Below are 21,125 nucleotides of genomic sequence, written 5' to 3'. Positions count from 1 at the left end.
AAATGCTTTCACTCAACACAGCCTTGAGCCCAACAGGAGGATCTAGGGAGAGCCCAGGTTCACCTACTAATAAGACACATTTTAGTAATGTGGCACCTTGGACTGGAATCCCAGGTCTGCCTCTCAAACAGCTATGTAATATTGAGCAAGTTCCTAAGTCCCTTGGAGCTTTTGTTTTCCTGTCAAAAAAATGAGATGATCCATGTGAAGTCCATGGAAACACACCTGGCACATAGGAAGAGTTAAAATCTAACTTTGGTATACCTGATCTCATCACTGTATCAATTATACCCTTCAAGTATACCCTTGAGCAGACTCAAGCACGCCTGTCTTTAAAAATAAACAAATCTATATTCTCAAGTCAAACACAAATGTCTAGAATTATGAATAAGCTCTGCTTTAAGATACCCATTTAAGTACAGTCCCAATTCTTGTCAAAGCCATCTGTGATGATTCCATCCACTGCTCCTCCAAGGAAAGCCCTGCAAATGACTGAACCCACCTTTCACTGTCTATCACCCATATCTCCAGACCACACGTCTCTTACGCATTCTGCCCTCAGCACTTAAACTGTTCACTGTCCTTCCTGTCTTTCCAAATCTATCCTTTGAAAAGCCCTTTCCATCAACTCAATCTCTTCTTCCTCTCTGCCCTAACTCTAATTCACAGCCATACACAAACTGCACATTTTGACTGTGTTCTTGTCTCTCCAGACTTTTTGACTGAATTGTTCTCTAATTGCTGCGTCCATGTTTCATCTCCCCTACCGTACTGTAAGCTGCTCGCTGATAGGGGCAAATTCTTTTATTTTTCAAGTCTCCCACTGATCAATGTACACTGACCTAAACAGTGCACAGAGTGTTAATAAATACTTAGTGATGTTTGTCTACACCCTAACCCTATTCCTAAGGAGCTTTAAGAGGTGGAGCTGACTCAACTTTAACAAGAAATGCTTTCAGAGAAATTGCCAGATGCTCACATAAGTGCCTTCTGAATACGAGTCTGCTTAAATTAAGAAACAAGAAGGGGTGCCTGGGTGGTGCAGTTGGTTAAGCAAGCATCTCACTCTTGATTTCGGCTCAGGTCATGATCTCACGGTCGTGATCTCAGGGTCATGAGATGGAGTGCTGCACTGGGCTCCTCACTCAGCGAGGAGTCTACTTGTTCTTCTCCCTCCTCCTCTGCTCCTCCCCCCACCTCTAAAAATAAATAAATAAAATATTAAAAAAAAAAAAAGCAAGCAAAGGAAGAAACAAGGGAGGCTCCAGTTTCTCTTTGGGACCTAAGTGCCACATTTTCAATGCATTATAGCCAATAGTCTCCTTGAATATCATCTATCTCCAATAAGAACCTTTTCTCTGTGTGTGTGTTTTTTTTTTTAAGATTTTATTTATTTGACAGAGAGAGACACAGAGAGAGAGGGAACACAAGCAGAGGGAGTGGGAGAGGGAGAAGCAGGCTTCCCGCCGAGCAGGGAGCCCGATGCGGGGCTCAATCCCAGGACCCTGGGATCATGACCTGAGCCGAAGGCAGATACTTAATGACTGAGCCACCCAGGCGCCCCTTCTCTGTGGTTCTTGCAAATACTACTTCTAAATGATTCTACAGAGTTCATAAAAAAAAAAAAAAACCAACTAGGTAACATACCATGAATTCACCAACCTCAAGAAATCTCAATAGCCTCTAGCCTCACCATAGCACAGTCCTTAAAAAAAAAAAAATGGTAGGACCTCAACTAAGGCTGGTACGTAATCCTTTCTGACTCTCTGCCAACCCCACCCCAGCTCTCACTCCCAAGGCCAGGGCAATCATCACAGAATTGGCGAGAAGGCATCAGTCCCTAAAGAAACTGCAAACAACTAAGAGGTTCACAACTTAGGAAGATGAGTGCAGTGCCCTGGCCAAGAACACCAGCCATCTCCTAAGACCACAATGACTACTGAGCCAGGCACCTCACAGTTGGGAGAGGGGGCTTCCATTATACAAAGCACTGGAGCAACTGGTTTTGCCTCCTGCAACTCGCATCTTCCCATTAAACTCAACTGCAAATTCCAGTTCTAACAGGACATGCTTATCCTAGGGCTTGGCTCACTTACCACCTAGAACAGTCATACTCTGGATGGTTAAATTTAAGGAGGAGAAATCTGGAGAAACAGGAGCTTAGAGGAAAAGCCTTTTATTGTAGTGTGAAGTCTTAACTCAAATACAGGCAATTTACTGTCTTGCCAATTAACTTCTCTTATATCCTGTACAACTAACGTGACTCCACAGAATCCTTTATAACAACCATCCAAACAACCAAAAAAAAATCAATCCTTTGTTACACCACTAGTGAATGAAGTCTCTCTTACTAGACTGTGTGCAGAAATAGGATTCACATCATCAGGTTTCTTTTCTTAATTTGCCTCTTGATCTGGACCATATATAAAGCACTAGTCAGAAAAAATACCATTCTTACAACAGACAAGCAATTTGTCCCTCAAATAAACATCAGTTTTATTTTTCAAAATTTGAGGGTAAATGCCAACATGACGCAACGGCAGACTTAATGGTTTTAGGATTGTACAGGGGGGATGCTGGGCCTAATACACAGCATTATTAATCAGAGGAGAATGCACAGGAATGCTCACAGGCCCACACCACATGAAACACCTAGAACAGTGAGCTCTCAGCATCAGGGCTTTACTCAACCAACCCAAACCAACAACCAAGAACCATCATCACCTTAGCAGACTGTGGAAGACACTGTTTAATCAGCTAGCAAGGAGAGAAGCAGGTCAAGAAATCAAACACCCAGAAGAATGTCTCAGAACAATCAGAATATTTAAAATCATGGTGAACTCAACAAACAATTCTCTCACTTACTGCCCCACACATAAAAAGTCAAAATATCACTTTGGCCACTCTGGGTTGTGGGTGAGGAGGCAGATGGGCCATAAGAGACTGAAAATACATCTACAAGAAGACATGCAAACAAGCTAAGTAAAGCAAAAGCCCAACAACAATATTTAGGATAAATAATAGACTTTGTCTTTTTTCCTTGGAAAAAAAAAAGCCCCACCCAAAGCCAAAACAAGAACAAAAACAACAAAGAAGGAAGAGATTCCAAAAGCATGTTGTTGTTCTAGGTTTAGTATACATTTACACTGGAAGGAGAGCTGGTGATATTTTGACTTTCTTTTTTTTTTTTTAAATGCTAAAGGTAAATAACTTTGTTCTTTCAACACCCAAACCAGAGCAGAGAGACAGTAGTAAATTATAAATGTGGATAAAGTAACATCCACAGGACATGAAGATTGGGGGGGGAGGGGAGAAGGGGTAGGTTTTTGTATTGTTGCTGTTGGCAGGAGAGCTAAGCAGTCTTAAAGAACATTCTAGGCTTCTAGGTTTGCCATGAAAGGGTATCACAAGTCCCAAGGCCCACCACCTACCCCTTCTCCTCTTCTCCGAGGGCACCTACCTTACTGTAAGTCACTACTGATAAGTTGTTTGCGTGACTGCTGGGGGACAGATTTACAGAGTTCTGTGAGAGTCTATTCTCATCTTGCTCGGTTTGGTCAGGAGCAGGAGCCCATGTGTTTTTGCTGATCGAGTCGAACCCGGAACCCCCAGGGTCTTTTAAGTTGTTTTCATCTGATTGTCGGTTCTTTTGGGGAGAGGCAAACGGGTTGAAGTTTCCTTCTACCTTGCGATGTGGCTGTGTGTTGAACTCCGTTTCAAAAGATGACAGCTGCTGCGTTACTCCTAAAAGTCCACCCACCTCCACACTGAGAATCACCCAGATGACATCTGAAACAAAAAGGCAACTCATGTCAATGACAGGTCCAAAGCAGCCACCACCAGAAACCCCAAATGTCACCCAAACCATAGGAAGCAATGTCCTTTTATATGCTAATTTTAAAAGCAAGCTGACAAAGTAGCCCAGTACATTTGCACTGTATGCATTTCTACATTGTTGGTAATGTCACATTCAAACTCCAGTGTACATTCAGTACAGGTCTATGGTAAGACTCAGGAAAGTATTTGTTAAAAGGTTACTAGTTGATTCTGATGCACAGCCATATTTGGAAATCACTGCTCCAGAGAACAATGATCTATAGATAGAAACCTAAAAACTGTTTTCCCAGAATTATAAGCTTTTTGTGGTTTTTGCTTTAGCTTGAATGTATGTAACTTAGAAAACTCAGGGCAGGCATAATTCTTGAGCCAAAAAATACTTATAATTCCTAGAATTGCAACTTATCAAGGACCCCCTTCCCCCCATCTCTTTGAGCAATTTAGAGTAACAACATATTGTCCAAACTAGGATAAGAGTAAAGGGGGAAACAATTAATAATGACACCAGGACACATGTGAAAACCAGCACTAACCCTGACTATTAAGGCAAATATCACCTGGATTTTCTTTTCTAATGATCTATGTGATCAAAGGATACCAAAAATTTAGTATGTCCCAGGCTTTCTGAAATAATCCAATTTAACACCACTTTGCCTTTGTCATACAGGGAAACCCCACCATCTACACTGAAACCATAATAGATTTGTTTTAAAAAGGTACACCACAGGCCTTTTGGTCATAATTCAGTTATTTCCTCAACTGCCGAAGCTAAGGGTTCAAACAAAAGAATAAAGAGACAGTTTCCTTTGATGTTCTGCACCTCAATTTAGAGAACAGTGACATCAACTTTCCTGCTGGAAATCTTTTAAAAAGCACCACTACAGAAAGGCCAAGAAGCTTTTAAGTGTAACCCAGCTGAAACAAATGTGAAAAGTTGTCCAAGGCTCCTAAATAACTGCTGAATGGTTGATAAGAAAAGGCTAATAAATTTCATCAGTTACCTACACAGAAATACAGATAATATTAAGACTAGGAAAAAAACCCAAAAAACCACCAACACTAAAAAGAATAGTGAAAGAAACTGAGGAAAACCCTCTTGGGCCGTGCTTATTCTCAGTTTTCAATCTGGGTTCGGTATCTGATGAAGGCCATAAATACTCTATTTGTGTTTAGTGGTTTGGAAACTCCATTAACAACTTGGTTGCCTGTGAACAGCTAGGAGCCAGAACCCTAGTAAAGTGGAAATGCAGTGACATCTGCTGTTCACTTCTGGAATTAGCAACTCTGCAGCCTCTAGCTGCGCAAGCGTGACTCCTAGGAATGGTAATCCATTCCAGACACAACTTTTCATGATGGCAAATGTGAATCCTCATGTGAACTAGTGCCACAGGAGCTCAACCTGTTAACACTGTAAGCCAGGATACGCAGCACACCACTTCACTCGGAAATGTGGGACGGTGCCAGGAATACTGGGTCAGAGGACTTTCATTCAAAGCTCTAAGTCAATCTCATAAACCAACATGACTGTAGGCCTTAAAGAACAATTGCAGGCAGCTGAGGGAGATTCATTCCATGCTCTCCTAGCCTAGCTTTCTAACCAAAGGCAACATCTCTTCACTCTATTGTTCATTTTCCCCCAATAGATACGCCCTATCTTACAGGATATTAGTTCTTACTTCTCTTTCACCCATCTATTTTCCAAAGTCCTTTTGTAATTCCTGATATGTTTCACATACTCAGTTACAGGTCATATGCTTCCTTCACTTTGTTCAGGAAACTAAATGCTTACGAGAAGAGAAAGGACAGTCTTCAGAAGACTGTTACCAGTATATGAGACTAAAGACATTTTTTGCCCTGGCTTTAAGAACTAAAGCTTCTTTCATACAATTCATTGGGCCTTATCATACGTAAGCAACTGCATTCTCTCACCTTGGCTGTTCTTCTGTACTGCTCACAGATTTTACATAGTAGCTCTAAAGAGGTCATTTAAGAAACCACTGATTTATAAACACCAACAGTGAACACTCCAGTTCTGATCCTCCCAAGTTATTACCATGATGGGTCATTATGGATAGCAAAATATACCCTCTACGGGGTACAATCTAACCCATCTAGGTACTACTGCTAGCCCTCATGTTTCAGAATGTGTTCATCCCATGCATAGTGTGCATGAATGAGTGTGTTATTTAAGTAAAAAGGGTGATAAAAATGGACCAAATAAGCTTGTTTCAGAGAGGCTGACCATTTCCAATTCTTCCCAGAATGCCTTAATTACTGAGATAGGAACTGCCAGCCACATATTTTACTATTTGTGATGATGAAATCATAGCTGTAAGGAATCTTAGGGGTCATCTAATGGAATGGCTGCACTTTCTAGATAAAGGATCTGAGGTCTGGAGGTAGAAGTGACAGGCCCAAGATCAGACTTCGAGGTAAAGCCAACTTACATGATGACTGAGAATGCTCAACTCTCAGAATAGCTTTTACAAGGCTGCCTGGGTGGCTCAGTTGGTTAAGCATCTGCCTTCGGCTCAGGTCATGATCCTATGACCCTGAGATCGAGCCCTGCATCAGGCTCCCTGCTCAGTGGGAAGCCTGCTTCTCCCTCTCCCACTCCCCCTGCTTGTGTTCCCTCTCTTGCTGTGTCCCTCTGTCAAGTAAATAAATAAGATCTTAAAAAAAAAAAAAAAAAGAATAGCTTTTACAACTCATACTTATTTTTCCTCAACAGGAACTTGGGAACCAAGAACCTAGGGAACTACAGCTATAGTTAAGTCAGTCCCATTTCCCAGGCCATAGTATCTTTACCCACAAACATATAAGATCTTCGGTGCCAATAATAAGAATGGGCCAACAGGATGTCCTAGAAAAGTAGCCAATAAAGTAGAATCAAGTGCCAAGCCTACACATTCAGGGCTTAGTAAGCAAATTGAGAAACTGATTTTAGAATGTCTTGCCTTAAGATGGTTTTTAAAAAGCACCTGAGCCAGGACTTTGGAACTAAATGGTACTGTAAATAGTTTCATTCAACTCGTCCGTTTTACATATAAAACCTTTAATAAGTACATAACTTTAATAATAAATATAAACTTCCTTTTGTATAATAAGTTACTAAAGAGAGAACATGAACTTTTTATTTCTTAAGTTTAGATTATCAGAAATGCAGAGTAAAAGGAAAATATTTTGGGGCTCTTGGGTGGCTCAGTCAGTTGGGCATCCAACTTTGATCTCAGCTCAGGTCCTGATCTCGGGGTCATGAGTTCAAGCTCCCCATTTAAAAAAAAAAGAAAAGAAAAGAAAATATTTTACTTGAAGCCCAACTCCATAATCTTAATGAACTATGCTGATGTACAAAGACATCTCAGATTATGGTAGGAATGTTAAAAAACACTGCATATATCCAAAGGCTAGAATCACAGATCAAATGACATGATAATAAACATAAACAAACATCCATGATTTGTCCACTACAACAGAATTGCTAAAAATCAGTACAATATTCAAACTGGTAAATTTGTTTCTTGAGGGGTTATGGGTTATAACCCATGCACAACATGGGTACATGTATACTGGGGTTGAATAAGTAAATGAACAGTGAAATGCTGAGAGCAAGGTTTCTCATTGTTAAAGAAGGATATCACAGATGAGCAAGAAAGGAAGGCATTCTAAAATGAACTCTGTGGTACTGGATTAAAGTCAGAGACATCAGTATCAACTCATGTTTATCTTAATATATATACAGATGAAGAAACACAGAAACAATGATAGATACGTCTGTTTACAGAGGTTAGTATGCATACACACGTTACCCAGCTCTGTCTGCTGAGAAGGCCTAAAGTAATGACAGCCCAGTAGCACCGAACATATCCAGTGCCCAGTGGTTTCTGAATAGCATTCTCTAAAAAAAAAAAAAAAAGTTCCTCAGAGAAATGGCTGATTCTGGGGCTAAGACATGGAAAATATAAGATGAGCCTGGAATATCTTTGTAGTATCAGAAAGTAAGAAAGTGTTTTAAAAAAAAAAAAAAAAGGACAGAGTATGTCATAGGGATAGGAGATACCTGAAAGAGCTCCTTCTGGCCAAAGCCGGAATAATTTGGGCAATAAAATAAATAACATAGTATTAGATTATAACTCAAAAGTATAAAATAGAATACATGAGTCCATAGTGACATAAATAAATGACTAAATAAATGGACAAGTAGAGGGGCGCCTGGGTGGCTCAGCTGGTTAAGTGACTGCCTTCGGCTCAGGTCATGATCCCAGAGTCCTGGGATTGAGCCCCGCATTGGGCTCTCGGCTCAGCGGGGAGCCTGCTTCTCCCTCTGACCCTCTCCCCTCTCATGCTGTTTCTCTCTCACTTGCTCTCTAATAAATAAATAAATAAAATCTTAAAAAAATAAATGGGCGAGTAGAGACAAATTTCTTTACATAAGAACTGCAAATATATGTACATATTCCCCCCTTCTAAGAGATGGAGCTTAATTCTATATATCCCCCAACCTATCCTGAGTGTGAGACAGACTTAGGGATTTGCTTCCAAAGAATAGAGCAGGGAAAGAGAATAATAGTAACTTTACAACAGAGAAACTGGCAACCAAAAATTTAATCAAGTGACCAATGTTAGTATCATCAGTGATGTTATGTAAATATCAGGTACCCCCTGGTAAGGTACTTCACCTCTGCAGTATTCTTCCCCAAATCTATAAACATCAGTCTAAATTGAGGAAAACATCGGAAAAGCTCAAACTGGGGTACATTATAAAGGATACCCGCCAGTATTCCTCCAAATGGTCATGGGTCATGAGAAACAGAAAAGATTGAGAAACTGTCACAGATCAGAGGAGACTGAAAGACAAGACAACTACATGTAATGTGGTGTCAGAGACTGGATTCCGGAAACAGAAAGAGGTCATGAATGGAACAACTGATAAAATCTAAATAAAGTCTGTGCTCACCTCGGCAGCACATACACTAAAATTGGAACGATGCAGAGATTAGCAGGCCCCTGCGCAAGGATGACACGCAAATTCATGAAGTGTTCCATATTTAAAAACCAAAAAAAAATCTAAATAAAGTCTGGAGTTAATAGTAATGTGTCAACAGTAATGTGCCAATGTTGAGGTCTTCATTCTAACAAGTTGTCCATTCAAACTAGACACATGAGTTCACTCCTATGTGCAACCCCTTCTCAGTACTGCCAGTAAGGGCCAGTTACTAGTCTTCAGAGGGAACAGCAACAACTACACCAATGAGCCATCATCTTGCTGTGCATGTTAGACTGAAGCTGCCCAATGTCTTCCAGAGCACGTATCTGGCCTGCACAAACTGCAGACAGAAGTCACTTAAAGAAAGCAATAATCTGCCACATCAGTATGTTCCACTTGGGTCTGGGCTTCCCAAGGGAAAAGGCCAGGGGACTTGAGAAAGCACAACTTTTACAAATTCAGTTTACAAAGACACCTCAAAGTGGTTCAAACTGTGGCTAGGACTGAAATCTTGTAGGCTTCTGATCCCTAAAGCAAACGCCCTGGGCTTGTCCCAAGGAGTCGTGAGACAAGAATGCCACAACACCAGGAGACACAGCCTGGCTTTAGTCAGCATGCACATGGAAGACTACCATGGAGGTCACATCTAGGTTTGGAGGTGGTGGATTCGAATCCTTCCTAAAGCTCAACGCATCTTCAAACAGGAACCTCATATTTGCCCTGAGGATTAAGAAACAACTTGGATCTGGAGAGGTACGCAGGCTCTAGTCAACTGCTGAGCTACAAGCTGTAGGTTCACATTTCAGTTCCATACGAGGGCTGAGTACATATTGCCTACGTTCTGTGACAGAAGCTTGAAAGGAGAGTCTGAGCACTGCCAGTCTATGGACTGAAACATTCCTAGACAGGAAGCAGTGCAAAGGTCAGTATTATGAGCAAGTCTCAGCATATTTGTGTCTGTCTCTTGGAACTACCAAGGCAGCAGTGTGTGTGTACTACTGGGAAAAGGAGGCACTTCCAACTGTCAGCACTAATCTGCCTAGTCTCAACTTCCAGTCTACATTTCCACATTATTTACTCAACATAGAGCTGCCATGACAATGCCCAAGCACTCAGATACTTTAACTTTGTCTATCAACACACCACCTACCTCAGCATCTAAAGGGGGAAAAGGGTAGAGCCAGGCTCCAGTTCATCAGCTGCTCTGAGTGATGGCTGAAGGACTGCCTCTGCTCAAACTCTGTTCCCTACCCATCCTCACTCCCCACCCCACCTTGCCACAAATGCATTAGAACCTTGTTCCTTGGTTTTAGTATTATTCTCAGGAATTTCCTTTTAAAATGCAAATGCCCCCAAAGGAATATATTAAGCTACCCTAAACTCATCAAATCAACCACTAGGCAAAACTCACAAAGGGGAGAAGAAAAGGGCCTAAGAAAGAGCAGTGAAAGCCTGGATGAGACGAGATGGTGAAGGCCCGGGTGAGGGGCTCAGAACGAAAAGTTGAAATGGCAACAACAAAGAAACTATTCCTACTTCTCAATTTTCCTGAATCATGCCCTATTTAAAAAGTATGAGCTTTTAACCTTAATTTGGGGGTAGGTTGGGGGACTACAGTGATCATTTACCCACTTAATTACTTGCTTCAGTCTTAGGAAACAAGAATCTCTACTTCCCAAATCCAGAAAATCTGTGCCCTTGAACTGTAAGAGTAAAAACATCTAGATCAAAGATGAAAATCAGCTCAGAATGAAAAAGAAAAAAAAACCCTACCCTTAACTGGGCTGAAAGGACAGACACTTATAAAGGCAGGTGCAAAAATAAAACATTTCTCCCAAGGTCATGCAGCAGCTACAAAATGCTGTAACAACCCTCTGAGTGACTACTGCTTTCTTACCAATGATGCCCCCAGACCCATTTCGTTGTAGCATCGATTACTGAGGATTGTTAATTGTTAAACTGCCCCTGCCTCAAGATAGCACCCAAACCCTAAATAATCCTCCCTTCTAATCCTGCCTCAGAAATAGCAACCAATCCAAAATTGACCCCCCATCTCCCTTAGAGCGTTCTCAGAATCCTTCAACAGGAACCCAAACCTTACGGAGGCTGCCTCCCTCCTCCCTCTTGTTGTGTGGCATTCCACAGTTCCCCTGGACAGCCTGCCCTCACCGTATTACACCAATAAATTCTGGTTGTGTCAGCCTTCAGGCTTGTTTCAGGCGACCTTTGAAACAAGAAGCCTTCCTCTCTTCCCCCTCCCAGCTTCAACTTCTAGATGCAGAGACTCCACCCCTTCCTACTTCCCGGCTGCACACACCGCCCTGCCCTCTCAGGAAGCGGGCCAGCTGGCCCAGCCATCAGCTGATACCACAGGAAAGAGGAAAAAAGAGAGAAGCAATAGCCTCAAGAATAAAGAAAACCCAGGAGCATATGGTGTTCTAGGAGCCTAGTCACAAGTGTTTCAAGGAGGACAGAGTCATCAATTGGGTCCAGTGCAGCTAATAATTCAAGTAAAGTTGAGAAGTGAGAAAAAAAGCTTTGGAGGTAGCATCATGTAGGTCACTGGTGTTTTGAAAAGAGCAGTTCAGTGGAGTGGTGGGGAAAGAAGCCCGATGGGAAGAATTTAGGAATCCAGAAATCAAGAGGTGGAGACAGCCATTACTGATTCAAAATTTTCCAAGGAGTTTTGCTATGAAGGAGAGCAGTGAAATGGGGAAGAAGCTGGAGGAAATAACAGCATTATATGTTAGAGCAAGAGATTTTTGGAAACTTGAATGTCCATCAGTAGTGACTGGCTAGAAAAATGATAACACATCTACCTAAGGGGATACTGCACAGCCATAAAATGGAATGAAGATTTCTAGAGCGATCTCTAGAATATATTAAGTGGGGGGGTGGGGGAGTAAGATGCAGATCAGTATCTATATAGTTATGATACTTTTGTGTAAGAAAAGGATCAAATACTGGCTAGTATTTGCAAGACAAAGCAAAACAAACAACACTGTACAGATAAACCATAAATGAATAAATAAAAACGGGTATCTGGCTGAAGGAGGCAGTAATGGGGAGACTCCTCTAAATATATCATTCCTAAATTGTGACTTAGGAATAGTAGAAATGCCTTAGATACTGAAAAAAATTAACAACAAAAAGAAAACAAAAACAGACAAAAAAACCTAGGTCAAAGGAAGACAGTAAGAACTGGAGATAAATTTTGTAGGATGGTGATTGGCATAGGATAGGTGCACAATAAACAGCAAATTATTTATGCACAACTACTTAGCACCATTTAAGTAGTGTTAAAAAACAAACAAAAAGGGACGCCTGGGTGGCTCAGTCGATTAAGTGTCTGCCTTCAGCTCAAGTCATGATCCCACGGTCCTGGGATCGAGTCCCACATGGGGCTCCTTGCTCAGGGAGCCTGGTTCTCCCTTTGCCTGCTGCTCCCCCTGCTTGTGCTCCCTCTGTCTCTCTCTGACAAATAAATAAAATCTTTAAAAAGAAAATGTTTATTGTGTTGCCCTGTTGGAAGTCAGTTAATGTTAAGAGTAAAGTCTGATGATTGGCTGTGTCTAACTATAGCTGAAGGACTGTAACAATAACAGTAAACAAAAAGCAGAAAAGACCTCCTTACCTAGGCAAGTTAACATTCAATGCTGTAATTTAAAAATCAATTACTTTGATAAGATTGGGCATTAACTTGTCAGTAAACACCACCTGTGGTATGGAAGACAACACAACAAAACAGTAACCAGTTTTCAACCATATTACTTTACAGCAGTCTGCTCTGTAGATTACCTACATCAAGATCATGTGGCTTGCATGTGAAAAATACAGATTCCTGGGTCCCTAACTACAATGAACTAAAATAAGTTTCATATATGAAATGTAAAAGTTTAGGATACCTATAAGAAAGGTATATAACCATTAACTTTCCCTTCTCATTCATTAGTTTCACTGAAAGCAACTAGAGCACCAACTCCTTCCTCTAAAAATTGGCAACTGAAGGTAAAGAATTAAGCATTTAATCTAGCCTTATTATAAAACTGAATTTCAGAATGTCATTGTTGATGATGAAAACTTCTTTTTTTATCCCAGAACTATTCCAGCTAATGTATATGGAAGAAATAATCACTTTGTAACCCCTGATGAAATGATTCAGGCAATAATCATCAATGAATGAAACCATTAGGCAAAAGGTTGGTTGACAGGGAGGACCTCTGCAATGGAGGGGTCCAGCTATCACTACTTGATCCTTTGATTGCTCTTAGCATCACTAAAGCTCTAACAATTTTCAATAGCCAAAACAATTTTGAAAAAGAAGGAAGCTGCAAGTCTCACAATTCCTAATTTCAAAATTTATTATAGCACTACAGTAAACAAAACAGTGTAGTATTGTTAAAAAGATGTACAGACCAAGAGAAGAGAAGAGAGAGTTCAGAAGTAAACCCTCACATATATGGTCAAATGATTTCTGACAAAATAGGCAAGGCCATTCAAAGGGGAAAGGACAGTCTTTCCAACAAATGGTGTTGGGAAAACTGAATTTCATATGCAAAATAATGAAGTTGGACACTTACCTCATACCATATACAAAAATTAACTCAAAATGGGATCAAAGACCTAAACATCACAGCCTAAAAACTATAAAACTCTTAGAAGAAAACAGAGAGGAAACTTCATGACATTGGATTTGGAAATCACTTCCTGGATTATGACAAAAAAAGCACAGGCAACCAAAGAAAAAATAAATTGGACTACATCAAAATTAAAACTTTTGTGTATCAAAGGACACAATTAACAGTGAAAAGGCAACCCACAGAACAGAGAAAGTATGTGCAAACTGTATATTTCATAAGGGGGTTAATACCCAGAATACATAAAGAACTCCTACCGAAAAAAACCCAAAAACCTGGGGCACCCGGGGGGCTCAGTCAGTTAAGCGTCTGCCTTTGGCTCAGGTCATGATCCCAGGGTCCTGGGATGGAGCCCCACATCAAGCTCTCTGCTCAGTGGGGAATTTGTTTCTCCCTCTTCCTCTGCTCCAACACCCACTTGTGCTCTCAATTTCTCTCACAAATAAATAAAATCTTAAAAAAAAAAAACCTGATTGAAAAATGACTTGAATAGACAAGCTGAATGGCCAACAAGCACATGAAAAGATGCTCAACATCACTAATCATTAGGGATACCACGAGATACCACCTCACACCCATTAGGACGGCTACTATCAAAAAACAGAAAATAACAAGTGTTGGCAAGGATGTGGAGAAATTGGAACTCTTGTGCACTGTTGGTGGGAGGGTAAAATGATACAGTGGCTATGGAAAACAGTATGGCGGTTCCTCAAAAAATTAAAAATACAACTGTCATATGGTCCAGCAATTCTACTTCTAGGTGGATCCCCAAGAGAACAAAGTAGGCTCTCAAAGAAATATTTCTATACTCATGTTCATAGCAGCATTATTCATAATACCAAAAGGTGGAAGCAATCCAAGTGTCCAATGATGTACGAATGCATTCTAAAAGTGTGGTAAATACATATAATTGAATATTATTCAACCTTAAAAAGGAAGGAAATTCTGATCCATGCTACAACTTGGATGAACCTTCAGGACATTATGCTAAGTGAAATAAGCCAGTCACACAAGGACAAATACTGTAATACTATATGATATCACTTATATGAGATACCTAGAAGAGTCAAATTCATAGAGACAGAAAGTAGGATGGTGATGTCAAGAGCTGGAGAGAGAAACGAGAAGTTATTATTTCATGGGTACAGAGTTTCAGTTTTGCAAGATAAAAAGAATACTAAGAGGTAGACGGTGATGATGGTTGCGTAACAGTGTGAATGTACTTAATGCCATTAAATTGTATACTTAATGGTTAGGATGGTAAATTTTGTATATTTTGTAAACTTTGTATACTTAATGGTTAGGATGGTAAATTTTGTTATGCGTATTTCACCAGAATTAAAACAAATAAACAAGCAAAAAATACCCTGAGGCCCAGTAAGTTTAAGTTAGTCCTTCAAGGCCAATCAGTGGCAGAATAAAAAACAAGAACAGAAGTCAGCTCTTTTTAATCCTAATCTAGTGCTTATCTATAACACCATGCAGCACTCCTACCCCTGGTCAGTTGTGAGCGTTCCATCAACCAGGAAATAGAAAATAGTTAACGGAGACAACTATTCCTGGCAGAAAAGATGGAAATATTAACATCCTCATTATTTAAACTTCTATAGCCTACTAATAAAGCATAATCTGAGTGGGTAATAGCACAAGTGCAGAAAATTAAGATAGACTGCAAGTACATTAAAGCAACTTGAAGTACTAATTTAAATTTAAGTGCAACTGGGTTTAAGAATAACGCAGGGAATCAAAACTATAGCTACAGCACATTAATAGCCAAACTTACGCAACTGGCATAAAAATACACAGATTAAACTAACATTTTAACAACCATTTTGGCAGTTATGTTGAAAAGAATTTAAATATAACACTGGATAAAAGGACTTAATATTTAAATATTATCCATTTTATATGCAAATAGGTAGAAAGATGGCTGATGTTCTTATTCTTTCACTACTACTGCTGAATTTCTCAACTAGTCTGACTGGGACACACTTAGAATTTCTTGATATTTATAGTATTTTTATCAAAGGATAATTTAAAATAGAATATTTGAGCAGAAGTACTTCCAAGTAAGAATTTGGTTCATCAGAAAGTCAAATTTTAGACTACCTGATTCAAACTTAAGTATCTTAAAAAAAAAAAAAAAGGCCATTCCTCTTTGTACACATGCTTCGAAGATGAAGTTTAATTTAGGACTCTGATTACTTTCTATGGAGTTACTATGTATATTTTGAATACTTAAAGGCGTAACAAGACATAGGCCCCATTTGTCTTTTTTAGAAATTCAAACCTTATCTTTGACATAAGTATGGGCAAAATGTATAAAACAGCATTACTGATGGTAATTAGTTATTCCTGGTGAAAGCTTTTCTGCCCTAGAGATCTGGTAATACACTACATTAACTCTGTTCTCCCTTCCCCCTCCTCCTAAAAGAGGACAGGCTTTGTTTCTGGCTTCAGAGAAACTGCTGCCAGTCAACACCACCACCCAAGCAGGACCAATGCAAGAACTAGCAAAACAAAACCCCTCCCCCTCATCGTTCTCTCCAAAGAGAATTACATTACAGACATCACATTCACTGACAAGTCAAAGACAGTGACAAAGCAGAACTTCCTAAATGTTTCTTCATTCTCCTCCTCCGTGCATTTTTCACTTTCTCCTTCATTTCTTTGGTCTGACACAACTTGCACAAGCACCCTGTCCTCTTCATTTCCATCGAAGCTTACTAGGCCAAATTATCTTCCTGGCTCAAATCTGGGCACAGAGCTTTGGAGAAATGAACGAGTACTCATCCCTAAACTGAAGTAGGTCTAGCAACATCCACACATGCGAGATCTTAGGGCTCACTCATGACCATCTGGACTTCTCAATCCTACAAAAGAAAAGTCAATCTCACCACTCACTGACGTCTGAGGTACACAGCATATACAGATGCCCCTCCTCGGCCCCTTAGTCTGGGCCAGGATAGCCTGCTACTCATCTCTCTTCCACATGACTGCTGGTGTAAATATTCCTCAGAGTACTATCACCTCCAATCCATTTCCCACTCTTTCCCACACAGAACCCTCACTCATGCCAAACTGCCCAAGTCACACTCAACCTAAGTTTATGCTTAATTATCGCAGGCTGGAAATGTGGTGCCTTTTCCCTGCCACCAATCTGAATCTATTTAGTTAAAATACTGCATATTAGGGAAAGCCCTTCCAGACCATTTAACCTAGAAAGTTATTTTTTAATGTTTTTATTGAGAAGTATTTTTTAATAATTTTATTTTTCAAGACTTTATTTTTAGAGCAGGTTTTAGGTTCACAGCAAAACCGAGAAGATGCATGTATACTCTCTGCCACATACGTACAACCTCCTCCTCTATCAACATCCCACACCAAAGTGATACTTGTTATAATCAATGAACCCACACAGGCACATCATTATGACCCAAGTCCATAGTTTATATTAGGGGTCACTCTTGGTGTTGTACATTCCATGGGTTTTGATATATGCATAATGACATGTATCCACCACTATGGTATCATACAGAATAATTTCACCACCTTAAAAATCCTGTGTTCCACCTATTCATCCTTCCCTTCCCCAACCCCGGGCCATCACTGATCTTTTTATTGTCTCCAGTTTTGCCTTTTCCAGAATGTCATATAGGAATCATACAGGATGTAGTCTTTTCAAATCAGCTTCTTTCACTTAGAGATATACATTTGAAGTTTCTCCATGCCTTTTCATGGACTGAAAGCTCATTTCTTTTTAGTGCTGGAAGTATTCCATTGTCTGGATGTACCTCAGTTTATTTACCCATTTACCTACTGATAGACATCTTGGTTGCTTCCAAGTTTTTGCAATTACGAATAAAAGAGTTATAACACAGCAGGAGTATTTTAGTTTTATAAGAAACTCCAAACTGTCTTCCAAAGTGACTGTACCATCTTGCATTCATGCCCACAATAAATGAGAGTTCCTGTGGCTCCACATCCTTGCCAGAACCTTGGTGTTGTCAATGTTCTGGATTTGGGGCATTCTAATAGGTGGATAGTAGTAACTTGCTTTAATTTAATTTGCAATTCTCTAATGACATGATAATGAACATCTTTTCATATGCTTATTTACTATCTGTGTATCTTCTTTGGTGCCATGTCTATTTTACATTTAGGTTTATGGTCCATTTTGAGTTAATTTTTATGAAGAATATAAGGTCTGTGTCTACATTCATTTCTTTGCATGTAGATATCTAGTTGATTCAGCACCATTTGTTGAAAAGACCATCTTTTCTCCATTGTCTTTGCTTCTTTAGCAAAGATCAGCTGACTATATTTGTATCCATTTCTGGACTTTCTATTCTTTTCTATTGATCCATTTCTTTATTCTTTCACCAATACCAAATGGTTTTTTTTTTTTTTTAAGATTTTATTTATTTGACAGAGAAAGAGAGAGCACAAGCAGCAGAAAGGCAGGCAGAGGGACAGGGAGAAGCAGGCTCTCCAATGAGCAAGGAGCCCGACGTGGGGCTCGATCCCAGGACTCTGGGATCATGACCTGAGCTGAAGGCAGCCGCTTAACTGACTGAGCCACCCAGGGCCCCCCAAATGGTCTTGATCACTATAGCTTTATATAAGTCTTGAAGTCAGGGAGTGTCATTTCTCCACCTTTCTCTTTCTCAAATATGAGTTGGCTACTCTGGGTCTTTTGCATCTTCATATAAAATTTAGAATCAGTTGATACCCACACAAAAACGTGCTGGAGTTTTGACTGGGAATGTGTTGAATCTATAGATCAAGCTGGAAAGAAACAGCATCTTGACAATATTGTCTTCCTACTCGTGAACATAGAAAACCTCTCTACTTACTTAATTCTTTGATTTCTTTCATCAGAGTTGTGTTGTTTTCCCCATATAAATCTTGTTCACATTGTGATAAGATTTATACTTAGGTATTTCATTTTGGGGGGATGCTAACATAAATAGTAATGTGCTTTTAATTTCAAATTCAAGTTGTTCATTGCTAGTATGCAGGAAAGTGGTTGACTTCCACATATTAACTTTGTATCTTGCAACCTTGCTTATTAATTAGTTCCAGTAGTATTTGTCATTTTTTTCAGATTATCTACATAATCACGTCATCTACAAAAAAGTAGTTTTAGCTCTTCCTTCCCAACCTATATACCTTATTTCTTTTAATTGTCTTATTCTATTAGCTAGAACTTCCAGTATGACACTGAAAAGCAGTGGCCTTTTCCTTGCCTTATTTCTGATCTTAGAGGGAAAGTTTCTAATTTCTCACCATCATGAGGTTAGCTGAAGGTTTTTTATAGATATTCTTTATCAAGTAGAGGAAATTCCCCTCTACTCAGTTTTCCCATAGTTTAACCATGAATGGGTGCTGGATTTTGACAAATGGTTTTCCTGGATCTATTGACGAGAACATGTTATTTTTCTTCTTAGCCTACTGAGGTGATGGATTACATTCATTTATTTTTGAATGGTGAACCAGTCTTGTATATCTGGTATAAATTCCTCTTATCATAGTATGTGTAATTATTTTTATACATTGTTGGATTGGGTTTGTTATTATTTTGTTAAAAATATTAGCATCTAGGGGCACTGGGTGACTCAGTCAGTTAAGCATCTGCCTTCCACTTAGGTCACGATCTCAGGGTCCTGATATCAAGTCCCACATCGGGCTCCCTGCTCAGCATGGAGTCTGCTTCTCTCTCTGCCCCTGCCCCTCCGCTCCTGCTCTCTCTCTAATAAATAAAATCTTAAAAAAAAAAAAAAAAAAAAGAATATTAGCATCTTTGTTCATGAAATATAACAGTCTGTGGTTTTCTTTTCTTGTAATACCTCTGTCTGGTTTTGGTATTAGAATAATGCTGGTCTCATAGAATGAGTTAGGAAGTATTCCCTCTGCTTTTGTCTTCTGCAAGAGATTCTAGAAAAGTAGTATAATTTCTTTAAGTGTTTGGTAGAATTCCCAGTAAACCCATTTGAGCCTGGCGCTTTCTGTTTTGTAAGGTTATTGTTGATTCAATTTCTTTAACAGATAAAAGCATATTCATATTTTCTATTTCTTCCTGTGTAAGCTTTGGCAGATTGTATCTTTCGAGGAACTGGCCCATTACATCTAAGCACAGAGTTGCTCATAATATGTCTTTATTATCCTTTTAACATCCATGGGATCTGTAGTAATATTCCTTCTTTCATTTCTTATTTTATTTATTTATTTTTAATTTATTTATTTGACAGAGAGAGAGAGATAGCGAGAACAGAACACAAGCAGGAGGAGTGGGAGAGGGAGAAGCAGGCTTCCTGCCAAGTAGGGAGCCCAACGCGGGGCTCGATCCCAGGACCCTGGGATCATGACCTGAGCCGAAGATAGACGCTTAACGACTGAGCCACCCAGGCGCCCCTCATTTCTTATTTTAGTAATTTGTGTCTTCTCCTTTTTTTTCTTAGCCTGTCTAGAGGCTTATTGATTTTTTAAAAAAGATTTTATTTATTTGACAGAGAGAGAACACAAGCAGGAAGAGCAGGAGAGGGAGAAGCAGGCTCCCCAATGAGCAGGGAGCCCAACTGCAGGCTTGATCCCAGGACTCTGGGATCATGACCTGAGCTGAAGGGCAGACATTTAACCGACTGAGCCACCCAGGCGCCCCTAGAGGCTTATTGATTTAATTGATCTTTCAAAGAACCAGTTTTTGGTTTTGCCAATTTTCTCTATTGATTTTCTCTTTGCAATTTCATTGATTTCTGCTCTAATTTTTTTTTTTTTTATTAAAGATTTTATTTATTTATTTGAGAGAGAGAGAATGAGAGAGAGAGCACATGAGAGGGGGGAGGGTCAGAGGGAGGAGCAGACTCCCTGCAGAGCAGGGAGCCCGATGCGGGACTCGATCCCGGGACTCCAGGATCATGACCTGAGCCGAAGGCAGTCGCTTAACCAACTGAGCCACCCAGGCGCCCGATTTCTGCTCTAATTTTTATTATTTTTCTTCTTCTGTTTACTTTGGATTTAATTTGCTCTTCTTTTTCTAGTTTCTTAAGGTAGAAGCTTAGATTATAGATTTTAGGCCTTTCTTCACATTAAGCTGAATATTCTTCTGCCTTGGGTACTCCACACAAATGTTCAACACCTTCCTGATTTTAGGACCTAGAATCTTTGACTCCACCATCAAGATCCCACTAGAACTCCAAAAAAAAAACCAGATCACTAGGATATCTGAGGTGACAAAAGCCTTAAGGAACCTTTACTAAGAAGTTAATACAAAACAAGTTAACAGTTGAAGAGTAATTACTGCACAAGATTTCACAATATAGTCAGATCTTTTAATAATAACAAAAATGCTAAAATAATAATAGCATCTAACACTTAATCAGCGCTTATCATGCCAGTTGCTGTCCTATAAACTTTTACATGCATTAATTCCTCTAATTCCCTCAAAATTCTATGAAGTAGGTACTGTTTTCCTTATTTTATAGATAAAAAAAACCTGGAGTCACTGAAAGATAAAATAATTTCCTAAAGATCACATTGCTAATTACTATTAACTAAAAGTCAAACCCAAATGATATGATTTCAGAGCTCATGCTACTACTCTATTGCCCTATTTTACTAAAAAAATAAAAAATAAAAAAAAAATAAAATAATGAATTTAACTA

At 39.6% G+C, this 21,125-nt stretch overlaps 1 protein-coding gene and 1 non-coding gene across 10 annotated transcripts in view; one reads left to right on the top strand and one right to left on the bottom strand.

The window, feature by feature from the left end:
- Positions 1 to 21,125, bottom strand: part of ILRUN (inflammation and lipid regulator with UBA-like and NBR1-like domains) — a 91,582-nt gene that overhangs the window by 16,662 nt on the left and 53,795 nt on the right. For 6 of the 9 annotated variants that reach the window (XM_036072160.2, XM_036072161.2, XM_036072159.2 and 3 more), the window contains one exon: positions 3,461 to 3,789. In XM_036072160.2, coding sequence (XP_035928053.1) covers positions 3,461 to 3,789 — 329 coding nt within the window. The remainder of the gene's footprint in view (positions 1 to 3,460; positions 3,790 to 21,125) is intronic. The other 3 variants (XM_078055469.1, XM_078055470.1, XM_036072165.2) reach the window with 1 other exon arrangement.
- LOC118522865 (U6 spliceosomal RNA) lies at positions 8,787 to 8,889 on the top strand. The gene has a single exon (XR_004910825.1). It is a non-coding gene; the product is annotated as a U6 spliceosomal RNA (small nuclear RNA).

Source organism: Halichoerus grypus, chromosome 9, assembly GCF_964656455.1.
Source record: "Halichoerus grypus chromosome 9, mHalGry1.hap1.1, whole genome shotgun sequence".
Classification (NCBI taxonomy): Eukaryota; Metazoa; Chordata; class Mammalia; order Carnivora; family Phocidae; genus Halichoerus; species Halichoerus grypus.
The sequence above is the reverse complement of the archived record's forward strand: the minus strand, read 5'-3'. Positions and strand labels throughout refer to the sequence as shown.